At 34.2% G+C, this 24,708-nt stretch overlaps 1 protein-coding gene across 1 annotated transcript; it reads left to right on the forward strand.

Moving 5' to 3' along the window:
* Positions 1 to 2,994: 2,994 nt before the first annotated feature.
* On the forward strand, positions 2,995 to 5,490 carry LOC111984339 (F-box protein PP2-B10). The gene is made up of 3 exons (XM_024015971.2): positions 2,995 to 3,374; positions 4,483 to 4,601; positions 4,698 to 5,490. Exons 1-3 carry the CDS (start codon positions 3,066 to 3,068, stop codon positions 5,137 to 5,139), a joined length of 870 nt encoding a protein of 289 aa, XP_023871739.2. The 5' UTR covers positions 2,995 to 3,065; the 3' UTR covers positions 5,140 to 5,490.
* Positions 5,491 to 24,708: the final 19,218 nt, after the last annotated feature.

Consider the following 24,708-nt stretch of genomic DNA (forward strand, 5'->3'; position numbering starts at 1 on the left):
AAAACTTGAATGAAGACTAAGGAGATTGAACCAGAAGATTATTCCATTGTATTAGAATTTAAATATAGAGAATTGTACTTACAAATTCATCAATACAAATTTACACTTGTAAAACATATTCAATTGTTTGATTTTCAAACTTGAGAGTTTGTGTTTATTACCACATGTATCCATTACTAAATCAAATGGACATGACAAATTACCTATTAAAAAAAAAACTCCAAATTTTAAATGGACAAAGTCCATTACAAATTTTATCTACAGATATTAATGGTGTGACAGTTGATGGTGAATGAAATATTGAACCTTTCTTTTCATTTATTGTAAAGTATGCAACATAATCGCACCAAAATCCTTTCCCAATAATCATGACAAATATGATGAATTTTTTATAGCAAGAATTTGCTATTAAATGGTATAATTTAGATTACATGGTGTTGTAATTATTCATGGTCAAAGGCTATCGCTTGTATGATATAGCTTTGGCCTTTTTTTTTTTTTGAAGCCAGCTTTGGCCTCTTTATACCATCACATTTTGAAATGTGTAATAATTATTGTACACTCTTTATTACACACATTGTACACATATTATCACATGAACTAGAATCGTATTTTCAAAACATGATTTAAAAAAAGAATGCATACATAATTCCATTGTATAATAGCTTTAGCCTCTCTATACTACCACATTTTGAAATGTGTAATGATTATTACACACTCATTGTATGCATACTATACCGCATGAATTGAAATTGTATTTTCAAAACATGATTTCAAAAAGAAATGCATACAAAATATGCAATAATGAGTGTGCAATAACCTCTATCGACTCTGCATGTGTAAAGACTAAAGACTACTCATACAACATTGATCTTATATGTGTCTTGAAGGGGTGGCTAGCTTCCATATGGATTTGTTCTCTCGTGCTACCAGAATGCATGTCATTCGATAGAGGCTTAAAGGCATTAAGCATTGTTGATACCCGTTTTCGTGACACATTTCGTACAAGCCCAATTCAACTAAGCCCGACTTCTTTGTGGGCTCAATTTATGTATTATATTTTATTTTATTCTTTTAAGCATGGCCCGAGCCCATGTGAATGGTTGGAGAATTGAGTAGGAATGGTTTTGGTGGGTGTGGGTTAGTTCCCATTGGACCTTTTTACATAGGCCCGACCTGTATGTGCCGCGAAGTGGGCCAAGGACGCTGGGGGCATCTAGGGCCCATGAAGGAGGTCCAATGTCAGAAATTTCCACCCCAGACTTTACTCCATGCTCTGTGTGACTGTGCCCTTTATTTTCAGCTTAACTCCATTTTCCCACACCAAGACAGCTGACTCTAAGAAAAAGTTGAGTAGCCTAGCCCACTCAGCCACCCAAATGTGGTCTTCAAGGCCTACAAAGACTAGAGACAGCAGCTGTAAAAAGGAAATAACTTTGTTTCCAAAATTATGCAAAAAGCAACCAAAACCTTTCCCTAAGCATAAAACATAATGCACCAAGTCATAGAAATAGCATCTGAAAGGTCCAAGGGCTTCCTCCCACCTAAAAACTAGTCACAAGCATCCCCTAGAGCTTGATATAAATATGTATCACCAGCCCACAAGAGGGGCAACGTTTTTCCCTACAAAAAACCCAAAACTTTGACACAAAAAGCCCAGTTAGCTACCTAGTGTATGGGACGATTTGAAGGCCTGGGGGTGAAAATATTGATATAGGGGAACTCTCCCTCTCTTGCTCGGGACCTCCTTCGATTTCCTCCTCTGTGTGACTGCGGGCTGAAATTTCTGACTCATGAAATATATAGTTTCTGCACTTTCTTGTGTTTTCATTTTTCTGTTGTTTTCTCTTTCCATAAAGCACCATTAGCCTTTGTGTACCTCACATCGTGAATTTTGGGCTTGGCTCTCCAAATAACTGACGAATTTAACGAACCCAAGGGGAGTTTTGGGCTCATTTATGCGATCTCGGCCCTTGTNGAGTTAAGGTTCTATTGGTCTCGTACTTTGAGAGTCTTAATAAAAATGAAAAAGAAAAATGCGCTAATTAAAAGCACTATAAAATGTTCAAAATATAATGTGACATTGTCTCTCATTGATGAACTTCATCAATTTAACTATTGAATGTTTATGTCACTTTTTTGTGATTAATAACATGGCAATTTGTAAGCCAATAGTAAACTTTGTAATATTCTTAACATCACTAATAAAAAAAATGTACAATCTTAAAAAAAAAAAAATATATATATATATATATATAATTTTATAAAAATTTGGGCCTTTAACTATGAAAAGTAGGGCCTTTTTTTCTAGGAAAAATTTTGTTTTTTGGTGGGGCCTTAGGCCTAGGCCTAGCTTGCTTAGGCCTTGAGCCAGCCCTGAAAGGCTATGAACAGAGAGAGCCAGAATAAAAGATGCGGGATGCTCTGAGAAAGGAATGAAGGGCAGCGTGAAGAGAGGATCAAACCTGCTTGTTGAGTTTGCGTTTGTGTCTATTGAATTTTGTTTATTTTTAAAGATAAGTATTGGGTTAAAAAAAAAAAAAAAAGATAAGTATTGGGTTTTGTTTTGGGGAGGGAAATAGTGTTTTTTAATTTTTAAATATTGAGTTGTGCTTACGTGAAAAATTGTATTACTATTAAACGCTTCAGTTTTATGTATATAATAATATATATAGATTATTTAAGTGAATTTAAAAAGATACCATAAAAAATTTTATGGTGTGCTTGGCTGTGTTGTATAAACAATCGTTTTTGTTGTTTAAACAATACAACACGTATTTTTACAACACCTTTTTATTTAGACATATTTTCACAACATTTAAACAACGTTACTGTAACAATACTATCAAACTGGCCCTTAATGATCCTAGGAAAAATCAAACCGACCTTTTCTCAAAATAAAAATAAAAATAAAAAACCTTAACCATTAAGCAATTAAAGAAACGTTCCTTAATAGGAGTATATAATTGGAGCATACTTAACCATTAAGAAATTAAAGAAACGTTCTTATCATATAAATGGAACGTACGAGAGAGATACCGTCAGATAAACCGAGAGGATAGAATATGATGGAAATAGAAAACGAAAGAAATTGTCTACCCTGCGTTGCAGACATATCAGTATTACCAGAGGGATGCATATCGGACATAGTTTCACTGACAACTCCTAAGGATGCGTGCACAGCATGTGCGGTTTCCCCTATATTCGGTGCGGCTGCCGAGTCCAACGCTGTCTGGGAGAGGTTCTTGCCGTCCGATTATCAAGCCATCGTTGCTCGATCATCATCATCATTGGATTCCTTGAACTTCTCTTCAAAGAAACATCTCTACCTCAGTCTCTCCGATAACCCCATCTTAATCGACGACAATAAAAAGGTACCATATTTTAACAAACGATTCCCACAATATTAATAAGTAATATGGGTCGTTTTCCAAATTCATACATGTTTATAACCTTGAGGGTTGGGCACTTGGGGCTGGTGGTTTCCAATTTTAAGTTCGTGAGATTTATGAGGTTGTGTGTTTGAAATCTCTAATCAATATGTTGGACCAATGACTCTTTATAATTACCTGATATGGAGATCACACGCACTCAGAATATTAGGCTCTAGAAAGGCTCTCAACACATTTTTTAGAAAAAAATAAAAATAAAAATAAAAATAATTTAAACATGTACAAGATTGGGTACGTGGGTTGATTTCACTATGGGCTCACAAATTTGTGTTTTTGGTTAAATTGGTCTGAATTAGTTTGAAAACTTTCTTTTTGTTGTGGTAATTGGTCTGAATTAGTTATATGAGCATGCTTGAATTTTTGGATCTGTTTGAATACAACTGAAAATTGAAAACTGAAAAATACTATAGCAAAATAATAATTTTTAAATGTGTGAAAAATGAAACTAAAAACTGAAAAACACTATAGCAAAATAATTTTTAAATGTGTGAATAATATCGTGAGACTCATTTTTAATGAAAAAGTTACTGAAAAGTGAAATTTGTGGATCGGTGAACAGTAAAATTTGTGCTGAAAAGTCAAACTTTGCGACTGCTATACATGAAGTATTGCTACAGTAAAAATTGTCTCTAAAAAGCTGGAAACTCGTGAAAAAAAAAAAAAAAAAAAAAAGCTGAAAACGCCAACGCAAGACGCAACGCGCAAACCAAACATACACTAGTCAAATACGGGAAGAGAAGATAGGACTAATAAAAACAAAGAACAAAAGGAGCTGCTAACTATGAGATATCCAATTCCAAGTTCGTTTAATGTGTGCTTGTGGCCAGTGAAAGAAGCACAATATATCGTCAATAACTAAAACCATATTTTTGATAAATTAACTCCCACTTAGTGAACTTTTTAATATTTTAAATTAGATAAATTACTCATCGTCTAAAAAGTTTGAACAATTAAGAAATGATAAATTTCATCGTTCAACCACCATAATTCCCACCTTTTGTGCTCATCTTTATTTATTTATTTTTGGCAGTGCTTTTTCTTGGACAAATTGAGTGGTAAGAAGTGTTACCTTCTTTCTGCAAGGGACTTGTGCATTATATGGGGTGACACTCCTCAGTATTGGAGATGGGTTTCTCAATCTGAATCCAGGTCTCTACCTATTCTACTTTATACTCCTTTTTCTTTCAAGAAAAAAAATGTTTTTTTTATTTAATTCTTAATTATGTACATGTTAAAATCAATCAGGTTCTCGGAGGTAGCTGAACTTAATTATGTGTGGTGGTTTGACATCCGTGGCAAGATGAGTACTTCCATGCTGTCTCCGAAAACAAACTATGCTGCTTACCTTGTGTTCAAGTTGAGGAGGAGAGCCTCTGGATTCAACCCTCCTCCAAAGGCTTCAGTTGGTACTACTGGAGGAGTGGAAGATTACAAACAAACTGTTTGTTTGGGCCTACCTGCCAGGGAGCCAAGGCAGCAAGACCAGATTGTACCGTCACCGCCACAGCAGCACAATTCGCATCCAAAGCAAAGAAAAGATGGATGGTTAGAAATTAAGTTGGGTGAGTTTTTCAATGAGGGAGGAGAAGAGGATCAACTGCAGATTAGACTTATGGAGGTAGAAGCTGGTACCGGGAAGTCTGGCCTTATTGTTGAAGGGATTGAGATCAGGCCAACAAAGGGTTGATCAAAATAGTTTTCTTTAAAAAAAAAGTGGAATTAATACATTAAAGATTTATTTAGATATCGATTATTGTTAAAAACTGAAAACTTATTGCTAAAAACACTGTAGAAAAATAATTTTTAAACTATGAATAGTGCCTGTGGGACTCAGTTTTAAAGTTATTGCTGCTTTGCTCTGTACTTGTTGGTCCGTGAACAGTGCGCGGGACCCAAGAAAAAAGGCAAAACACGCACGCCTGCTGCTACGCAAACGCACACTTAGAGTTTTTGAACTCCTTCCTTCCTCCTTATGTAAAATTCCTATGTCATATGTATCGACCCTTTTCAATCTAATAATATCAATAAGTTCGTTGTATATGGTTTCTTGTTCTGTTCCACATCTTCCAGTAATATTCTTTGTATTGTTAGTTGCTTACATTCTTAATCAACTCCCATAATCTTCTTACATCCCCTTTCAATTTGTGTGTCTTCCTATATGTCCCTGTATGTCCTCTATATTTGGTATCAGAGCCATATAACGTTTTCATCTTATTTGATTAGTACACTTAGATTATTGTCTTGATTAGTATGCTCTATGATTTACAGTTGCCACAATACGTGGATCCTCTATACAAATCACATCAGAACACTAGACTATATAATCAAGTAGAACACTAAGGAGTTTGTTTCTAGTGAACCAAAGAAGCTAGTTTTCCATAGTCACCTTGTGGACCCTTTAACTAAAGTTGGTAGTATTGTCTTGTTAGGTTTGTGGAAAAAAAAAACTATTTCTATCGAAAACCATTATGGCTAATACATCTTTTGCAGAGATTGATACCTCCAAATTCCCTTTTGATCCTTCCCTTTGTAGATCCACAGCAAATAGACTAGACTATTTATATGAAATCTCCCATGTACCAGAATACAATAAAATCCCTATTACTGATTTCCCTATTGTAAGTCCCTACACTATATTTAATAAACCCCAATCTTCTCTCTCAAAAATATATATATATATATATATATATGTATATATGGCCCTTCTCATCCTTCTACTGTAAAAGAATATGTTCAAGCCTCTAAGTTTGAACAGTTCAATATTCCAGCAAATGATAGTGAAAACTTCATTACTCTTTCCCTTCCTAGGGAATTTGTCAACCCATGGCAAAGGTAAGGGTACACTCATCTCCACTTTGGTGCTGTGAGGTTGGCATTAACCTTCAATGGAAGAAAAGGACTCCCTGCAGTCTCCAGAATGGCACTCCTTAACTTCAAATTTTTGGAGTGCCAATATGCAGTCATAGGAACTATCCAGACAATTTTGAATGCTGGAACTGTTTTTGTCACACCCTTCCCAAATTTCAATATGCCTTTGAAATATCCCCATCTTTGTGATGCTCTCAAAGTTCAAGTCTAGATTGCTAGAGCTTCTCAAGTACAAGATACTTATGTAGCCATACTCCATTACCAGATCGCTTATAGGCTAAAAAATCATGCCTTTTGATAGGATAAAAATGTATTGACCCCTTTGATAACTTAATCAATTAATTTAGCTAAGTGAAATTAATTAGATTCAATTACATGCAATAAACGTGATAGCACAAACAAATCACTAACTAAGTTAAATGCAGCAGAAAATAAATTTGACACAGGTGATATGTTTACGAATGGGGAAAACCATCAAGGCAAAACCACACTGGGTGAATTTAAAGTCACCACTCCTGAGAATTCACTATTTTCAAAACAAGCGGTTACAAGTAAAAGGAATCTCAGCACCTAATACCAACCTACAGTTGAACCTTTACCCTAATACCCATTTGGACTTGTAATGTAGTGGCAATCTCTCCTTTTAGTGCACGACTCCCAGTAAGTGACTAACCAATTGATGCACGGATCCAAGTACATGACTAACACACCAACTTGAGGAAAATGTAAATTTGGCAATACCACCCCTAAACTTGTTTAAAAAAAAAAAAAAAAAAAAAGTGGCCTTATTGTTGTTGAATACTGCTTATTGCTAAAAATTGAAAAGTTATTGTTGAAAACACTGTAGTAAAATCATTTTTAAACTATGAATAGTGCCCGTGGGACCCAATATTAAAGTTATTGCTACATTTTTCCATATTTGCTAGTCCGTGAATAGTGTGCAGGACTCGGGAAAAAAAAGGCAAAACACGCATGCCTGCCGCTACACAAATGCACACTTATAGTTTCTAAACTCCTCCCTTCCTCCTTTTGTAAAATTCCGATGTCATATGTAACAACCCTTTTCAATCTAATAATATCAGTAAGTTTGTTGTATATAGTTTTCTGTTCTATTCCACATTTTCTAGTAATATTCTATGTATTGTTAGCTACTTACATTCTGAACCAACTCTCATAATCCTCTTACACCCCCTTTCAATCTATGTCTTCTCATATGTCCCCATATGTCCTCTATATTTGGTATTAGAGCCATATAACGTTTTCATCTCCTTTGATTATTGTCTTGATTAGTATGCTCTGTGATTTACAGTTGCCACAGTACATGGATCCTCTGTACTAATCACATCAGAACACTAGACTATATAATCAAGTAGAACACTAAGGAGTTTGTTTCTAGCAAACCAAAGAAGCTAGTTTTCCATAGTCACCTTGTGGACCCTTTAGCCAAAGTTGGTAGTGTTGCCGTGTTAGGTTTGTGGAAAACAACTCTTTCCATTGAAAACCATTATGGCTAACACATCTTCTGCATAGTTTGATACCTCCAAATTCCCTTTTGATCCCTCCCTTCATAGATCCACAACAAATAGACTAGACTATTTATATGAAATCTCCTATGTACCAGAAGACAGTAAAATCCTTATTATTGATTTCCCTATTGTAAATCCCTACGCTATATTTAATAAATCCCAATTTTCTCTCAAAAAAACAATAAAAAAATATATTGGCCCTTCTCATCCTTTTACTGTAAAAGACTATGTTCAAACCTCTAAGTTTGATCAATTCAATATTCCAGCAAATGATGGTGAAAACTTCATTACTCTTTCCCTTCCTAGGGAATTTGTCAACCCATGGCAAAGGCAAGACTATGTTTAAATCTCCACTTTGGTGCTGTAAGGTTGGCATTAACCTTCCATGGAAGAAAGGAACTCCCTGCAGTCTCCAGAATGGCACTCCTTGACTCCAGATTTTTGGAGTACCAACATCCAGTCATAGGAACTGTCCAAACAACTCTAAATGCTGGAATTGTTTTTGTCACACTCTTCCCAAATTTCAATATGCCTTTAAAAGATCCCCATCTTTGTGATACTCTCAAAGTTCAAGTCCAGATTACTGGAGTTTCTCAAGTACAAGATACTTATGTAGCCACACTGATGCGAACCTCAATCGACACGCTTTGAGACCCAACAAAAATATTGGAATACTTGCCCAAGAAAACTAAAATTCAAACTTTTGATAGAAACCCTGACCCAACGTTTATAATCGAAACACGAACCAAAGGTATAAGTATAACACCTTAACCCAATGATTATAATTGAATCACGAACCAAAGGTATAAAGTTTGAACGCCACAAGGAAAAATCCCTAATAAGTTCACAGTTCTTGAAGAACCAAAAGAAGAGCAAAGCCTTACCTTTTCTAATTTTTATTCAATAATCCCCTTTATTACAATGAGTGTATGCTATTTATATGACATGACTGGAAATAGAAAATATAAAAAACGTATTAAATAATAAAACTCTAAATAAAAGTTGATTTGGTCTGAAATTAGCAGATTCAAAATAGGAAAAATAGCTAAAAACATTATAAATAATAAAAGCCTAAAATTAAGGTAGATATGGTCCAAGACTAGATGCTCCAGACTAGGGGAAAATATCTATTAACTAATATGGAGTTGGAAAATCAATCAGCCATTAATTCATGCTATAAATCACGCCCAATTAAGCCAGATTAGCCCTCAATAACTTGGATTAAATTTATTGTGCCTTTATCTTCCTTTGGGCCAAGCTTGGAATGTCCTCCATTAGAATCAGCCTAAATCTCTTGAATCAACCCATTAAATGCTTCTTTGATCTTCTTGGATCTTGCTTTAGTAACAAGCCCAACTGGAACATGCAATGGATCTTTGAATGCTTGTTGATTCTCATCACACACTCCATTACCAGCTCACTTATAGGCTCCAAAATCATGCCTTTAATAGTCCAAGAATGTATTGACCCCTTTGGTAAAGTAATCAATTAATTTAGCCAAGTGAAATTAATTAGATTCAATTACATGCAATAAGCGTAGTAGAATAAACAAATCACTAACTAAGTTAAATGCAACGGAAAATAAATTTGACATAGGTGATTTTTTTATGAATGGGGAAAACCACCAAAGCAAAACTCCACCGGGTGAATTTGAGGTCATCACTCCTGAGAATCCACTATTATCAAAACAAGCGGTTACAAGTATGAACCTTTACCCCAATATCCAATTGGACTTGTAATTTAGCGACAATATCTCCTTTCAATGAAAGACTCCCAGTACATGACTGACCAATTGATGCATGGATCCAAATATGTGACTAACACACCAACTTAAGGAAGATGTTGGTTGCAAAGTTATTCAATTCATCCAACGATAAAAATTAAGAAGCTTATTGGTTACAAAACCCTTGGCGCAAAGACGTTGCAGCTTCTATAAGGAATATGATGAATTAGGAAAAATTTTGTCTTCAATCACAATTTGCTTGCACAATCAATTTGCATTGATTTGCATCACTTTACATCACCTTTGACGGCCCTTAAAATAATCCTTATATATGTCTAGGGTAGTGAGAAAAGAAACCCTACACACATATACATGGATATGCGTGAAATCAGATCTGGAAATCTGAATTTCGTAATTCTGGATAGATACAGCTTTTGTCGAGCTGCTGTCGAGCATTAGCATTAAACCTTGATGGATATGGACTTGTTGAGATATTTGTCGAGCTTTAATAAACAGAACTTCTTCACTTTTTTATTGAACATATTTGCATGGCTTTAATACTAAACTTGAACTCTTATTTCTTTAAGTAATAAACACATCCTAGATCTACCCAATTACAAGTAAAATATGTTTTGTCAAATGATTAGCCAATTCACATAACGTATGTCTCTAACAATATCTACATATGTCCTAACAATCTCCTCCTTTGGCAATCTGTGACAAAACCACAACATACAAATAAAGTATGAGAAAAGTTTTAAATCACTAAACTCATAATCACTTTTTAAATACAATAAAATCTAATCCTAACACAAACTCTTAAAAAAATTTGCAAGAAAAGAGTTCATGGAATGATAGATTTTAAAAACATATCTTTCTGAAACACTTTAAACAAAACTCCTTAAGGTATCTTAGTGTGAAATAGAAATAAAGGATTGCATACATAAAGAAACATGTGTATAAAAAGAGAAAAGAAACAACACATGGAGAGATAAGTGAGAAGTAACATACATCATCATATATATAAATAAGAAATAAATACAATATATGTCATAAAATAAATGGTCACAAGACCGGTGTACAAGAGGATAAAGTAACTAAAGAGAAAAGAAAAGAAAAGTACAAATAATCCTCACTATATCCCTCCAAAAATAAAAAAAATGTAGACCCTCCCCCCTAACAAAAATGTCCTATGCTAACTCTCCCCCTAAATACATTACTACTCTCATCATCCCAAAACTTCCAAAGCTACTGCCCTTTTTTGTCATGAATGACAAAAGGTAAGTCACTAAGAGGTCATCATCTCCTTATCACTAGAAGAGCTAGCATCCTCATCCTCAGCCTCATCATCATCATCACCATCAGCAGTATCCTCATCCTCAAAAGCTTCTGGAGAAGGAGATGGAGAAGCAGAAAAACCACCTAGGCGAGCCTGTCGTCGTGCAATACGACCGACATGGGTGTTCACTTGACATAACTCATCGCTAAGAGTGTTAAGGCGAGCATCCATGTGCTAAAGCTGGGCCATAATGGCCTCGAGAGTCATACCATCCACTGAAGAAGAAGGAGCGGAGGTGGAAGGAATAGTGAGGGCTGGAGGATCTGTCGTCTCAGTCTGCGACCGCTTTGGTTGAAGCTGGGCCTCGCTCCGCTAAACAGAAGCTATGCTAATGGCACCCATGATAGTGTAGAGAGGAGAATTAGGAATAGGGATAGAAAAATGGTGAAAGATTTGCGTGATAGCCAAAGGAAAAATGAGCTTATTACGGGTCGCCGTATCCTTATAGACATCTATGATAGAGATAATGAAATGAGTAGGTAAGTCAATAGAGAGATCCTCTAAGAGGGATAACAAAAATCAAGCACAAGGCTCAGTGATGAAGTTATAGTGAGACAGTGGAGTAAGAACAAATGTCATTACCATGTTAAAGAATCTTAGAACTTTTGCAAAACTCGAGCATGGGGTGTTTTGCCGCTCACCCCATATAGAGGGCGTCTCACAGAAGTGAGACAGAAGCTCGTCTTTGGACACAGTCCTCAAACGCTGATAGTCGGGGCAATCAAGATGCGATACCCTCGGGACATATAGTATCTCAGATATAAGATTCAGAGTGACTACGATATGTATACCTCTGAATGTAGTGACAAAAAGAGGCACAGAGGTATCGATACCGTGCATGTTGGAGTAAAACTCATATATGAACACGGTGGGATACCTCAAGGTATCTCATAAAGAGATTCCCATCCCTGAGTATGAATGACATCAAGAAGAGGAGTATTGGAAAAATCCAATAGAATCACATGGTGCTCCAAATGAACGCTACGTTTAGAAAAGTTCTCCGAGAAGTCCTGATAGGCCTTCTCATCACGGAACTGAACATGAAAAAGGGGAACGGGAGGATCAAAAGAAGAAGATGACCCCGAACGAAAAGGGTTTCAAGTTGAAGTAGATTTGCGCTTAGGTGCCATGCGCAGTCTATCCAAGAGAGAGAGAGAGAGAGAGAGAGAGAGAGAGAGAGAGAGAGAGAGAGAGAGAGAGAGAAGACACAAAATCACAACCAAGAACACAAAAAAAAAAAAAAAAAAAGAAGGGGGAAGTANTGTTATACATGATTGGCAGGCTTTAGTGGTGAGATGTTTATTTATGCTTTTCTCTTAGAATTTTTTAGTCATTCCTATCAAAAAGAGTGATATGAGTGTTAAGTACAAAAGATTACTTAATTGTACTCATCACAAACACGAGCCACAAAACTCACTTGCTTAATTGTGCATTGAGATGCTCATCTAAGCTACAAAAGATACCAATTTTAGAAAACTTTGTTTCAATGGCCATCTAAGGTACACAAGTACCAAAGTACACATAACACACTGTTTTTGTATTTTTCTGATTTTTTCAATTTTTTTTAATGAAATAATAAAATAAAGCAAAACTAAAAACAAACAAACAAAAACATGTTAAACAAAACATAACATAAAACTAGACTGACTCAAAAAAAAAAGAAAGCAAAACAAACAAGTAATGCATAAACCAAAAGAAAGGGGGGGGGGGGGAGAAAGAGAAAAAGTGACTAAATCACTTTGAGCCTTTTTTCCTTCTGCACCTTGGAAGAATCTTTCCTTTGAGTGAACTGTTGATCCAATGGTGAGGGAGAAGAGTTGAAACCATTCAAATTCGAAAGGAACATGAGGGCCTTAAGAAGATCTCCAAAAGGAGTAAAAGAGGATGGAAATTGATTATGGTTTTCGGACGAGATCATACCATTGTTTTGTTGAGTGGCTAACCACTTGTAGCAATTTGGACTAGTATGTTCTGAAGCTCCACAGTGATGACAGAGATGTGGCTTCTTTGGTTGAGACTGTTTGTTGTTAACCTTCTTAGTCCTAGGGTATCTAGTCTCTTTCTTTTCAAGCTTAGGGGTGCACCTAAAATAGATTTGCCTTTGTCTACGTTCTCACTAGCTATATTTGTTTTACATTCATTGTTCTCAGAATTAACATTATTAGCAGGTGAGGCAAATGCAGTAGTACTAGAAGAAGTAATATTAGGAGAAAAGAAATCATACCCCAAACTGGTTTCATCAGAAGTAGATTTTTGAAAGCTAAGCATCTCATCGAGCTTTGCATAAGAAGTCCTCTCCAATTGAGCTCTAACCTGTAACATTTCTGCTTCAAGGTTCTTTGTCTTTTCAGCAAGGAAGTTGTTCTCGAATCATAAAGCTCCAGTGGTTTGATTAGTTTCATCAACCTTGGTAGAAAGCTTCTCTCGATCTAGCTCTATATCACTCAACTTCTTGGTGGCCAGCCTGTAAAGTTTCTCATGCTTCTTGGAAAGCTTATACAACTTAGTGTAGGCTGTATGGATGCCATCTTGTTCATCCATTTTCTCAAACTTAGACTTTACCAAGTCCTCTTCTTCATCTACCTCTTCAACAATCCCCTTAGTGGGATTCACTGTGGTAGTGAAAGCATTCAAGATTTCCTCATCATCATTGTCATTGGAATCATCCTTAGGTTCGGTTTCATTCAAGGTAGCAACAAGGGCCTTGCTTTTCCAATTGTCTTGAGATATGTTGGACATTCTTGTTTCATATGTCCAAAACCTTGACATCCGAAACACTTTGGTCTAGAGGGAAAAATGTATTGACCGTCATCCTTAGCATCATTTTTTCCTCTGTTTTGGCTCTTGAACTGAGATGAACTGGATTGCTTATGGCCCTTATCAAATCCTTTCACATTGGCATTCTTCATGAACTTCTTGAACTGCCTAGTAATGTAGGATTTCATCTTGGAATCTTCATCATCAGAAGACTCATCGGTATCACTATTTTTGGCCAATTTCCCTTGCTCGATTTCCCAATCCTAGTCAAACCCAATTCATAGGTTTGCAAGTTGCCAACCAACTCTATCAAAGTAATTTTGTCAATATCTTTTGATTCATCAATAGCAGTGATCTTGACATGGAATCTCCCAGGTAGAGATCTAAGTACCTTTCTTACAACCTTAGGTTTGGAAATGATTTCCCTAAGGTTAAAGGCAGAGTTAACTATGTCCTTTTACTTGGCATAGAACTCGTCAAACAACTCATCATCCTCCATCTTAATCTCTTCAAAGCTCGTAGTAAGCCTCTGAAGTATTGAATCCTTGACAGCCTTAGTCCCTTTATAGGTTGTCTGGAGGATAGTCCATACTTCCTTAGCAATTTTGGTAGGATATCTTCTTGAACTCCTCATTTGTGGCCGCATTAAATAAAACATTCAATGCTTTGCTGTTGAAGTTTGTCACTTTGATCTTGGCATCATCCCAATCAGCCAGCACTTCCTTTGGCCTAGTCCAGCCAATCTCCACAACTTGCCACACTTTCTCATCTAAAGACTACAAGAAAGCTCTCATGCGTACTTTCTAATATGCATAGTTAGTGCCATCATATAAAGGAGGTATAATTAGAGATTGTCCTCTGTCCATGACAAACAGGGGTCAATGGATCACACAACAAAGATTAACCCTAATTAGAGTGTGCTCGTTTTGATAACACTTGATAGGCCAAGAATGTATTGATCCCTTTGGTAACTTAATCAATTAATTTAGCCAAGTGAAATTAATTAAATTCAATTACATGCAATAAGCATGGTAGCACAAACAAATCACCAATTAAGTTAAATGCAACAGAAAATAAATTTGACATAAGTGATTTGTTTACGAATGGGGAAAACCACCAAGGCAAAACCCCACCGGGTGAATTTAAAGTCACTACTCCCAAGAATCCACAATTATCAAAACAAGCGGTTACAAGTAAAAAGAATCCTAGTACTTAATACCAACCTACAGTTGAACCCTTATCTTAATACCCAATTGGACTTGTAATTTAGTGGCAATCTCTCATTTCAATGCACAACTCCCAGTATATGACTAACCAATTGATGCACAAAACCAAGTACGTGACTAACACACCAACTTAAGGAAGATGTTGGCTACGAAGTTCTTCAGTTCATCCAACGATGAAGATCAAAAAGCTCCTTAGTTACAAAACCTTTGGCACAAAGATGCAACAATTTCTACAAGGAATATGATGAACTAGGGCAAATTCTATCTCCGGTGACAATTTGAATGCACAATCAATTTGCATTGAGTTGCATCACTTTGCATCACCTTTGACGGGCCTTAAAATAATCCTTATATATGTCTAGGGTTATGAGAAAAGAAACCCTACAAACATACAAATGGATATGCATGAAATCAGATCAGAAAATCTGAATTTCGTAATTCTCAATAGATACAGCTTCTGTCAAGCTACTATCGAGCATCAGCATTAAACCTCAATGGATATGGATCTGTCGAGATATCTATCAAGCTTTAATGAATAGCACTTCTTCACTTGTTTTTTGAACAAATTTGCATAGCTTTAATACTAAACTTGAACTCTTGTTCCTTAAAGTGATAAATCCATCCTAGATCTACCCAATTACAAGTGAAGTGCATCTTGTCAAAGGATTAGCCAATTTACATAATATATGTCTTTAACAATATCCATATATGTCCTAACACCTTTGATGTGGCAGTTCCAAAAATGGCTCAAACTGATGATGCATTGCTTATTCAAGTTGACCCAGGATTAACTCCAATGCGTACATTTGTCCTAGGCAGCTTAAAAGGGACCAGATGATTTCCCTTTTCCCAGAATCATGGATCAAGAAGTACTAGTCACTTCACCAAGCAGTCCAGTTGATCCAGTCCAAAAATCCTTTCTTTATTAGGAAAGAAAATGGAGAAGTAGAGACAAGATTTATGAAGGCTCCACCAGAAAAGAAGGATGTAGCAGTCTTTCTAACCCAGATGGCAATGTTGCAGCTCATACCATATGTTGCTAAAAAAGGTCTTGTAATTAAAGCATTTTGTGAAGATGGAAAACCTTGTTATGAAGGAAAATCATCCTCTGGCCATATATGGTAGGATATTTGTGATTGTGATGAATGCAAAGAAGAATCATTTGATGATGATGATCAACCAAGAAGAAGAAAGAAAAAAATCACTCTAGCAAAACTTGAAAGAAAGGTATGAAGTTGGTGATCTTGAAGTAGATCTCTTGGGAGAACCTTCTGGAAAATTTGACTATTTTGTCTTTTATCCCAGAACTAGAAAATAGAAACCTCAGTCTTCTCCACCTCCATGCAAAGAACCCAAGCCTAAACAAGATACTAACCATGACCCTAAACCTCCATTGATTCCATACTACCAGAATGTCCTTCCCCAATTATGTAGATATCATCCTACTCCTTTCACACAAACCCAAGCACAAAAACTTTTACCCTGTTACACGCTCATCCTCTTATGATCAAGATTTTCCTTCACTAGAAAATTTTGACCACCCTCAAGCCAACACAAGACATGTTTGGAAAATCAAACCTCCTGTTGGAACCAATTTAGATGGAACCCGAAAACAAGTTTTGTCAACAGAGGTAGCTTTAAATTGGCAAGCGGAAAATGCTGTTGCCCAAAACCAAGCTCTTTTAAAGATTCTTGACAACTATCAAAAATTGTCAGAAGCAGTCACACAGACATTTTCATCATTTGAATCCCTTACCAACGATTTAAAGAAGAAAATCAAGAAAGTAGAACAAAAGTTTGCAATAATTGCATCCACAGTCAAAGATATGTCAGTTTCCCCTATCACAGACCCATCCTCATCCTCACATTCATATTCCATAACTGATATGATAGAAAGCGTTCCCTCAGATAAAAGACCCCATAAAAAACCTAACCCTTGAAATCAGATCCAAAAGAATCATCATATTCTCCAAGATTACCTTAAACAACATTACAACCATTTTCTTGCCATCTATCTTGACCCTAACCAGCCACGAAAAACACCTTTTGCCTTTTGGATATCTAATTGGACTGTTTTCCATTATCTTTACATGTGGTATTTGCTTAATGAGTATTATTTGTGCATTCATTTTGAACCAAGATTTTACAAGCTCCTTTTTTCAAACAATAATAGATATTTTGAAAAATTCTAGTTTGAAACCTAAAAAATGATGCTTATAATGGAGATTGGAAACAATATGCCACTGTAGTTTATCCAATATTTGGACATAGAATTACTGTAGGATCCATGATTGTCAAGTTTAATTCAAAAAATGATGTTCAAGTAGAAGGAATTTTCCACCCGCCAGAAGTCCATTGGCTCACCAATCCAAATAATTCTATCCATGTGCATGTGGACCCCTCTTGGTCATGTTGCCAGAAAGCACTCCAGTGGACATAAACTCTCAACATAGGAATTGAAAATTTGAATGAATCAAGCCCAAGTACTCCAAAAGTCTATCACTAGCAATTACCACATGTTGATGCTTGGGAGCTACCCAATCCCTTTCTAGTTGGCCACCATTTTATAAACAATGACCCTTATTATGGCAATCATGACCCAAATCTGGATATTGATGATGATTGGTTCCAAGGAATAGATGGATGGGACTAATAGTGTTCAACACTTAAAAAATAAAAAAATAAAAGAAGAAGAAGAAGAAGAAGAAGAAGAAGAAGAAGAAGATTTCATCCTTATTTGTCGTCAACATTTATTCCTACATATGGCAGCAGCTTTTATCATTCCCACTAATAACAAAAGCTTTTATCATCACCAACAAATCCTACTAGAAGACATTATGGTACTTTGAAGGAGACTTGTCCATTACCAAGCCCATGCATTCTACTGTATCATCGGCAAAAGAACTGTTTGTAAAATATGTTAAATTTTAGTTTGAGTTCTGGGTTCTATAAATAGAAGATCAGTGTATGAAGGAAGGATATAGAGCCTTAGAGTTTCTGACCTCCTCCCTTCCTCCTCATGTAAAATTCCTATGTCATATATAACAACCCTTTTCAATCTAATAATATCAGTGAGTTTGTTGTATATAGTTTCCTATTCTATTCCACATCTTCCAGTAATATTCTATGTATTATTAGCTGCTTACATTCTCAACCAACTCCCATAATCTTCCTACACCCCTTTCAATCTACATTTTTCCGTACTTGCTAGCCCGTGAACAATGCATGGGGCCCAAGAAAAAAAATGCAAAACGCGCACACCTACTGCAATAACTTTAAAACTGGGTCCCACAGGCATTGTTCATAGTTTAAAAATTATTTTGCTATAGTGTTTTCAGCAATAAGCTTTTAGTTTTCAGTAATAAGCAATATCTAAACAGACCCTAAATTACAATACTGTCAAGCTTACATTGTCTCAATTTTTTGCTTTATTGACACAATTTTGAACATAAAAAACGTCAAGCTTACTTCAAACAAGTAGTCATATGGTTCTCCTAATTCTGGCTGCCCTATTTCTCTATATTAACCCCTCCAACATTTCTTAGTCATTGTTCTTGACTTTTGGTTACTGTTTGAGCTATCATTAAGCCTCAAAACTGTTTGCCTCACTATAAACTAGATATTTATGCTCTCTGTTTATTGATAGAACCATTAGTCCCAAATTTCAACAAATCTACTGGTATAATCAATAATGGTAAAAACAAAAGCATTAGACTATAACCAATGACTCTAAAGGGACAAAAATTTTTAGGAAATATTTCTCAGCTATCAAGATGGCAATATTATTAATGGTAGATAATATAATGATATTAATAATTAATCAAAATGATATTAAAAAAAAATTCTCAAAAAAATCAAAATGAGACTTATCAATACTTGCCAACTCAATTATTGTGAAAATTATTATTGTAGCATTACTCAAACTGTAACTCGCCTACTAATCAATCTAATCTCCACATCAACGCCAGCATGAGCATCTTAATATTCAGAGCATCTTAACATTAAGAGCCATTAGTGAACTATATATCTACCAAAAAAAAAATATCCATAAATTGTGGCTCCACATGCATCTTAATATTAAGAGCCATAGAAATAGTTGAAATCATTTTTTTTTTTTTTTTACCCATTTATCCTTAAAATAGGGGGGGGGGGGTGGGGGAATGCAGCAAAAATGAAACATAGCAATTTTCAAATTAGGGATTTAGGGTTTACAAGAATTTGAATTTAAGGAAGGTTGGCACGCACATGAGACATGGAGGGAGATGTGGAAAACAAATTGGGTTTTGTTTTAATTGATTTTTAAAAAGGGTGTTTCAGTCTTTTAAATTTGTTATACCTAAGTAAGATGCCTGTATTTGTCACATGCAGTAGATTCCGTTAAACATAATAGAGAAAGTAACATCAGTGGGCAAAGTATGATAAATCTGATAGTTTAGGGTCCAAAGTGTGCATTAGAGTAGTTTAGGATGCAAAGTGTAACATGGTGCATAATTTATAAAAGTACAATAAAAAAACTATTTTATAAAAGTATTTACATCATAGGTGTTAAAATAGTTTTTTAAAGCTATTTTAGCTCAAAAAACACTAAGAAATCCCATTACATCAAAGGTTCCAAAAGTTAAATTTTTTAACACCTAGCTGTAGTAAAGTACTAAAGATGACACTTTACTGTAGCTAGATGGTAAAACAAATATTATTTAAATGGAAGTTAGAGATAGAGAGACTTGAGTGGTAAAAGAAAGAATAAATAAAAAAATATATATAAATAAAGTGGTAAAAGAATAGAGTATTTGATATTGGATGTATTATAATGTGAAGTGTTAAAATAGATAAAATTGCTTTTTAAATTGCGAAAAACTAACTTTTTTAACACATTTAATGTGAATTCATATAATAGAAATGGAGGTCAACTTCTTTGTATAACTTTCACAATTGAATATAATAGGCTAAGCCTATGCCTACATGTTTCGCTTAGGTTCTGGCAGCAGGGAGAAAGTCTTAAAGAAATGAATGGGTTAATCTCACATTGAAAAATGAGTGTGCGTTAAAAAATTTTAAAGCCTGTGTTGTATATCTAAGAATTAGGGCCTTTTGAATATATACCATTGTAAGTTTCTTTAAGACTTTATCTCCTATCCCTGTGTGTGTCTTAAAAATATTTTTGGTTATTCCAGTCAAGAAGTATATTTGGCTTATTGAAAATTGGTATGGATATATGGATTGAGTGGTTAAGGTTGAGCTTTATTGTAATTGATCAGCACTTTTTGTGCAATTGCACATGAGTCTGTTAAAGAGGTTTTTATTTATTTATTTATTTATTTTTTGTTATCTAATGCAGGAGGACCTAATATATTCTTTTTTATTGGGAAAAATTACACTTTACCATCCTAAACTATATCTCATGTTACATTTTGCACCCTAAAATTTTCGAATACATGTTTTGCACCCTAAACTATGACTCCTAATATACTTTGCACCATGCCGTTAAGTTTACTGTTAACTTGGATGAAAATTCAAAGTTTAGAGTGCAAAGCGTAATAAGAAGTATAATTAAGATGGTAAAATCTAATTTATCTATTGTTTTTAAAACATTGAGAAGATGGGCAATTAGGTCTTTTTACATGGTGTCATAATTTTTCTATCAAAGTTAATAGCAAACTTCACATTAGGGTGCAAAGTGTAACAAGTGTCATAGTTTAGAATGCAAAAAGTGTATTAGAAAAGTTTAGGGTGTAAAGTGTAACATAAAGTATAGTTTAAGATAGCAAAGTGTAATTTCCCCTTTTTATTGAATGCACTTTGAAAATTTGTAATCATTCCCAAATGTAGAGGAATATTCGGATTATAATGCTCCTTTAATTTAATTATGAATTATATGGTCATGTACGAATATTATTATTATTATATAGTTAGTGTTGTAGAAAGCACATCCAATATCCACTTACATACCCTAAAAAGAGCTCTAAAAGTTAAATAATCACTCATATTTACAACAAAAACAAAAATTTAGCTCCAAAACAGAAGAATTAGTTATGAATCTTTTATATACTAATCAAGATTATTATACGTATTTTCTTATTATTCTATTATATCTAAAATTAGGGGCTGCCTGCAATTAATGATTTTGGACGAGGATTTATAATTAAGATAAATATGAAGACACAGATATTACAAGCACATACATTATATATATATATATATACTCTTTATTTGTTAGGATCTTTTTACATATGAATAAGTTGTATTGCACTTATAATTCTCATGTAAAATTCTTATGAAATCATTTTTAGTAATTTCATAAATCTCAGATATTACAAATTACATTGGTTTTGTGCAACCTACAAAATAATTAAATTATAACATTTTAAAACCAAATAGTATTCAATTGTACAACAAAAGTTTAAAGTATAACTTGATAACACCATCAAATTATAGAGTTTATTATATAATTGTGACATCAAGAACACATTTTTATGAAAATCACTAAATTATTACGTTAAAATCTGAGCACTTTACGTTTTTGAAATGTATTTTTTTATTTATTTATGATTTATTATCAAAATTAACAGTTTGGCTGACAATTATCCACCTTATACTGTATTAGTATTTACAATGTGAATCATAAATAATTAGAGGTTTTGTAATTTGCTTGTCCAATTTGGACTCTAATTTAGATGGTAAGTGGTTATAATATATTGTTCTTAAATTAGGGAGTTAAAAATAAACTTTTGAGATTTAAAAATTACGCTCCAAAGATTTAGCCAAGTGATAAGATGAATAGTTCTGAGATGCCACTCAACTTGGGGTAGCGGTCCTAGCAAATGTCACTCAATGTTACCAAGTCACACACTTAATTGTTAGGAGGAATCACTCAACTCCAAGGCAATGACACTTGAAAAAAAATTTCTAAATAAAAACTCTCCGACTTCTTCTGATTTCTTATTGAAATTGATAGGTGAATACATTGAATATGAAATAAATGTTTACAACTAAATGCTTGATAAGTTCCAACACAAATGACAACTCCTTACTACAAGATTTTGATCTTTTACGACCAATGTTTTAGCAACGACCAAAAAGTTATCACTATTAGGTATACATTAGTGACGATAATAAATGGTCATCGCTAATAAACGTATTGTAGCGACAACACTAAGGTAGTCACTAATAAGTCGTCACTAATGCCATGGAGGGAATTTTATTTACTTTTGGAAAATGTAGGGAAACTTTTAGCAATGACAATAAATTTTGTTGCGGCGACATTTACGTTGCTAAAATAAGGTTTATTATAACGATGACATCTAATGTCGCTAGTAATCATCTTTAGTGATGACCTTATGTTTCGTCATAGGTATGTGGCCAAAAATATATAGCAAGTATATTATATATATGCTTTTTTATCAGCAATGACACATTAGTGGTCGCTATTAGAAGGCTATTAGTGATGACACAACATGTCGTCGCAAATATATCTACCTAAATATAATGGAGGGTAAAATTTTCACTCTCAAAAAGTGGTGGCAATTATTGGAGGGAAGCAGATTATATATTAGCAACGAATTAGGTCGTCGCTATAAGGGATCTTTTAATGAATACAAAGATTGTCGTCACTAATATGTGGCTAAAACAATTTTGATATAATATGATTTTTTTTTTTAATTATGAAATCCTCCAAATGCCTCTTAAAATATTTAAAATGACATAAATTCCTTTAAAATATTTGAAATGATTAAAATACTATTAACCTCATCAAAATGACCAAAATACCCCCAAACTTATATAATGACCAAAATAAACTTGAAATCTCCAAAGTAACTTAAAATTTTCAAATCCGTTAATAAAATAAAATAAAATAAAATAAAATAAAATAAAAGAAGAAGAAGAAGAAGAAAATGAGACAACGAAGGGCTTGCTGCTTCAAAATACTCTCAAATCATAATTTTACCCATTTGAAACTTGAAATCAATAAAATAATAAAAATTGACAAAGTTCTGATTCTACTCAAAATACTAACTAATTCTCATAGTTATCAAAATGTGAATCGTATCGTGAATCAATTTTTTATTTTTCTATATCATGTGTCATAAGAAACGTATTAGTCAATATTTACCAAACTAATAAATTTATTATAAATATATAAAAGGTATATTCATTACAAATTCATAATATATTCAACTAAAAATCAATTCAATCGTCAATTATGTAATAATATTTACCAAAAGTCGTAAATAAATCAAATTAAAATATATTTATAATATACAAATTCAAATTAATTAAAATTAGAAGTGATAATATATGAGCGAAAATAATAAAATTTTTCATCATTTTGCCTAATCAACTTTATCTAAGTCAATGTTAACATGATGTTCATCATATTTCAAAATTATTTCTTTATTAACATTTTCTAAAAACTACTCCAATACCAAATAATCCATTGAAAACCTTCCCACTAAACCTAATTTCACAAAGTCTAGTGGTCTCGAGACCATCTATTAAGTTTGACTGGGTTTGACCAACTTTGACTGTGCCTTTCTCTAATTCTAATAGTTTGATTGTGACCATAATTTACTAGAATTAACATTTCATTACACTCTTCAAATCCAACAGTTAGATTTTAAATTTAAGTATGGTGTGAGATGGACATGTGTTGTGTATCTGTATGGTTATGTTCTCTCAAGCTGACAGTCCAATTGGTCTTAAATTTCACCAACACCCATACGTCATCATACTTTTTAATCTCAATAATCAAGATTTGAATATGAATTTCACCAAGTCCAGTGGTCAGAAAACCATCTATTAAGTTTAATCGTGTTTGATCAACTTTAACTAAACTTTGGCTGCGCCTTTCTGTAGATCCATTCGTTTAATTATGACCATAATTTATTAGAATTATCCTTTCATTACACTCTTCGAATCCAATGGTTAGAATTCAAATAAAAAGATGGCACGTGATGGACATATGTTATGTACCTTTATGGCTATGTTTACTTAATCAAATCATCCAATTGTTCTCAAATTTCACCAACACCAATATGTCACCATACTTTTCAATCTCAATGATCAAGATTCAAATATGAATTTCACAAAGTCTAGTGGTCTCGAGACCATCTATTAAGTTTGACCGAGTTTAACCAACTTTAGCTAAACTTTGACCGCACCTTTCTTTAAATCCAACCATTTGATTGTGACCATAATTTACTAGAATTAACCGTTCATTACACTCTTTGAATCCAACGGTTAGATTTCAGATCTAAGTATAGCGCGTGATGGATGTGTGTTGTGTAACTTTATGGCAATGTTCTCTCAATCTGACCATCCAATTGTTCTCAAATTTCACCAACACCAATATGTCACCATACTTTTCAATCCCAATGATTAAGATTCGAATATGAATTTTACAAAGTATAATGGTCTCGGGACCATTTATTAAGTTTGACTGGGTTTGACCAACTTTAACTAAACTTTGACCACACTTTTCTCCAAATCCAACCATTCGATTGTGACCATAATTTACTAGAATTATCCTTTCGTTACACTCTTCGAATCCAATGGTTGGAATTCAAATATAAGGATGGCACGTGATGGACACATGTTATGTACCTTTATGGCTATGTTTACTCAATCTAATCATCCAATTATTCTCAAATTTCACAAACACCAATATGTCACCATACTTTTCAATTCCGATGATCAAGATTCGAATATGAATTTCACAAAGTCTAGTGGTCTCGGGACCATCTATTAAGTTTGACCGGATTTGACCAACTTTAACTAAACTTTGACCGCACCTTTTTCTAAATCCAACCATTTGATTGTG

The sequence above is a fragment of the Quercus suber genome, unplaced genomic scaffold (assembly GCF_002906115.3).
Source record: "Quercus suber isolate HL8 unplaced genomic scaffold, Cork oak 2.0 scaffold_622, whole genome shotgun sequence".
Classification (NCBI taxonomy): Eukaryota; Viridiplantae; Streptophyta; class Magnoliopsida; order Fagales; family Fagaceae; genus Quercus; species Quercus suber.

What these genes read in the sequence shown, in the direction of transcription:
- LOC111984339 (XM_024015971.2), top strand. Translation starts at nt 3,066, where the DNA reads ATGATGGAAATAGAAAACGAAAGAAATTGTCTACCCTGCGTTGCAGAC. An exon ending in TAATCGACGACAATAAAAAG is followed by an intron (nt 3,375 to 4,482) that starts GTACCATATTTT and finishes TATTTTTGGCAG; the next exon opens with TGCTTTTTCTTGGACAAATT. An exon ending in GTTTCTCAATCTGAATCCAG is followed by an intron (nt 4,602 to 4,697) that starts GTCTCTACCTAT and finishes AAAATCAATCAG; the next exon opens with GTTCTCGGAGGTAGCTGAAC.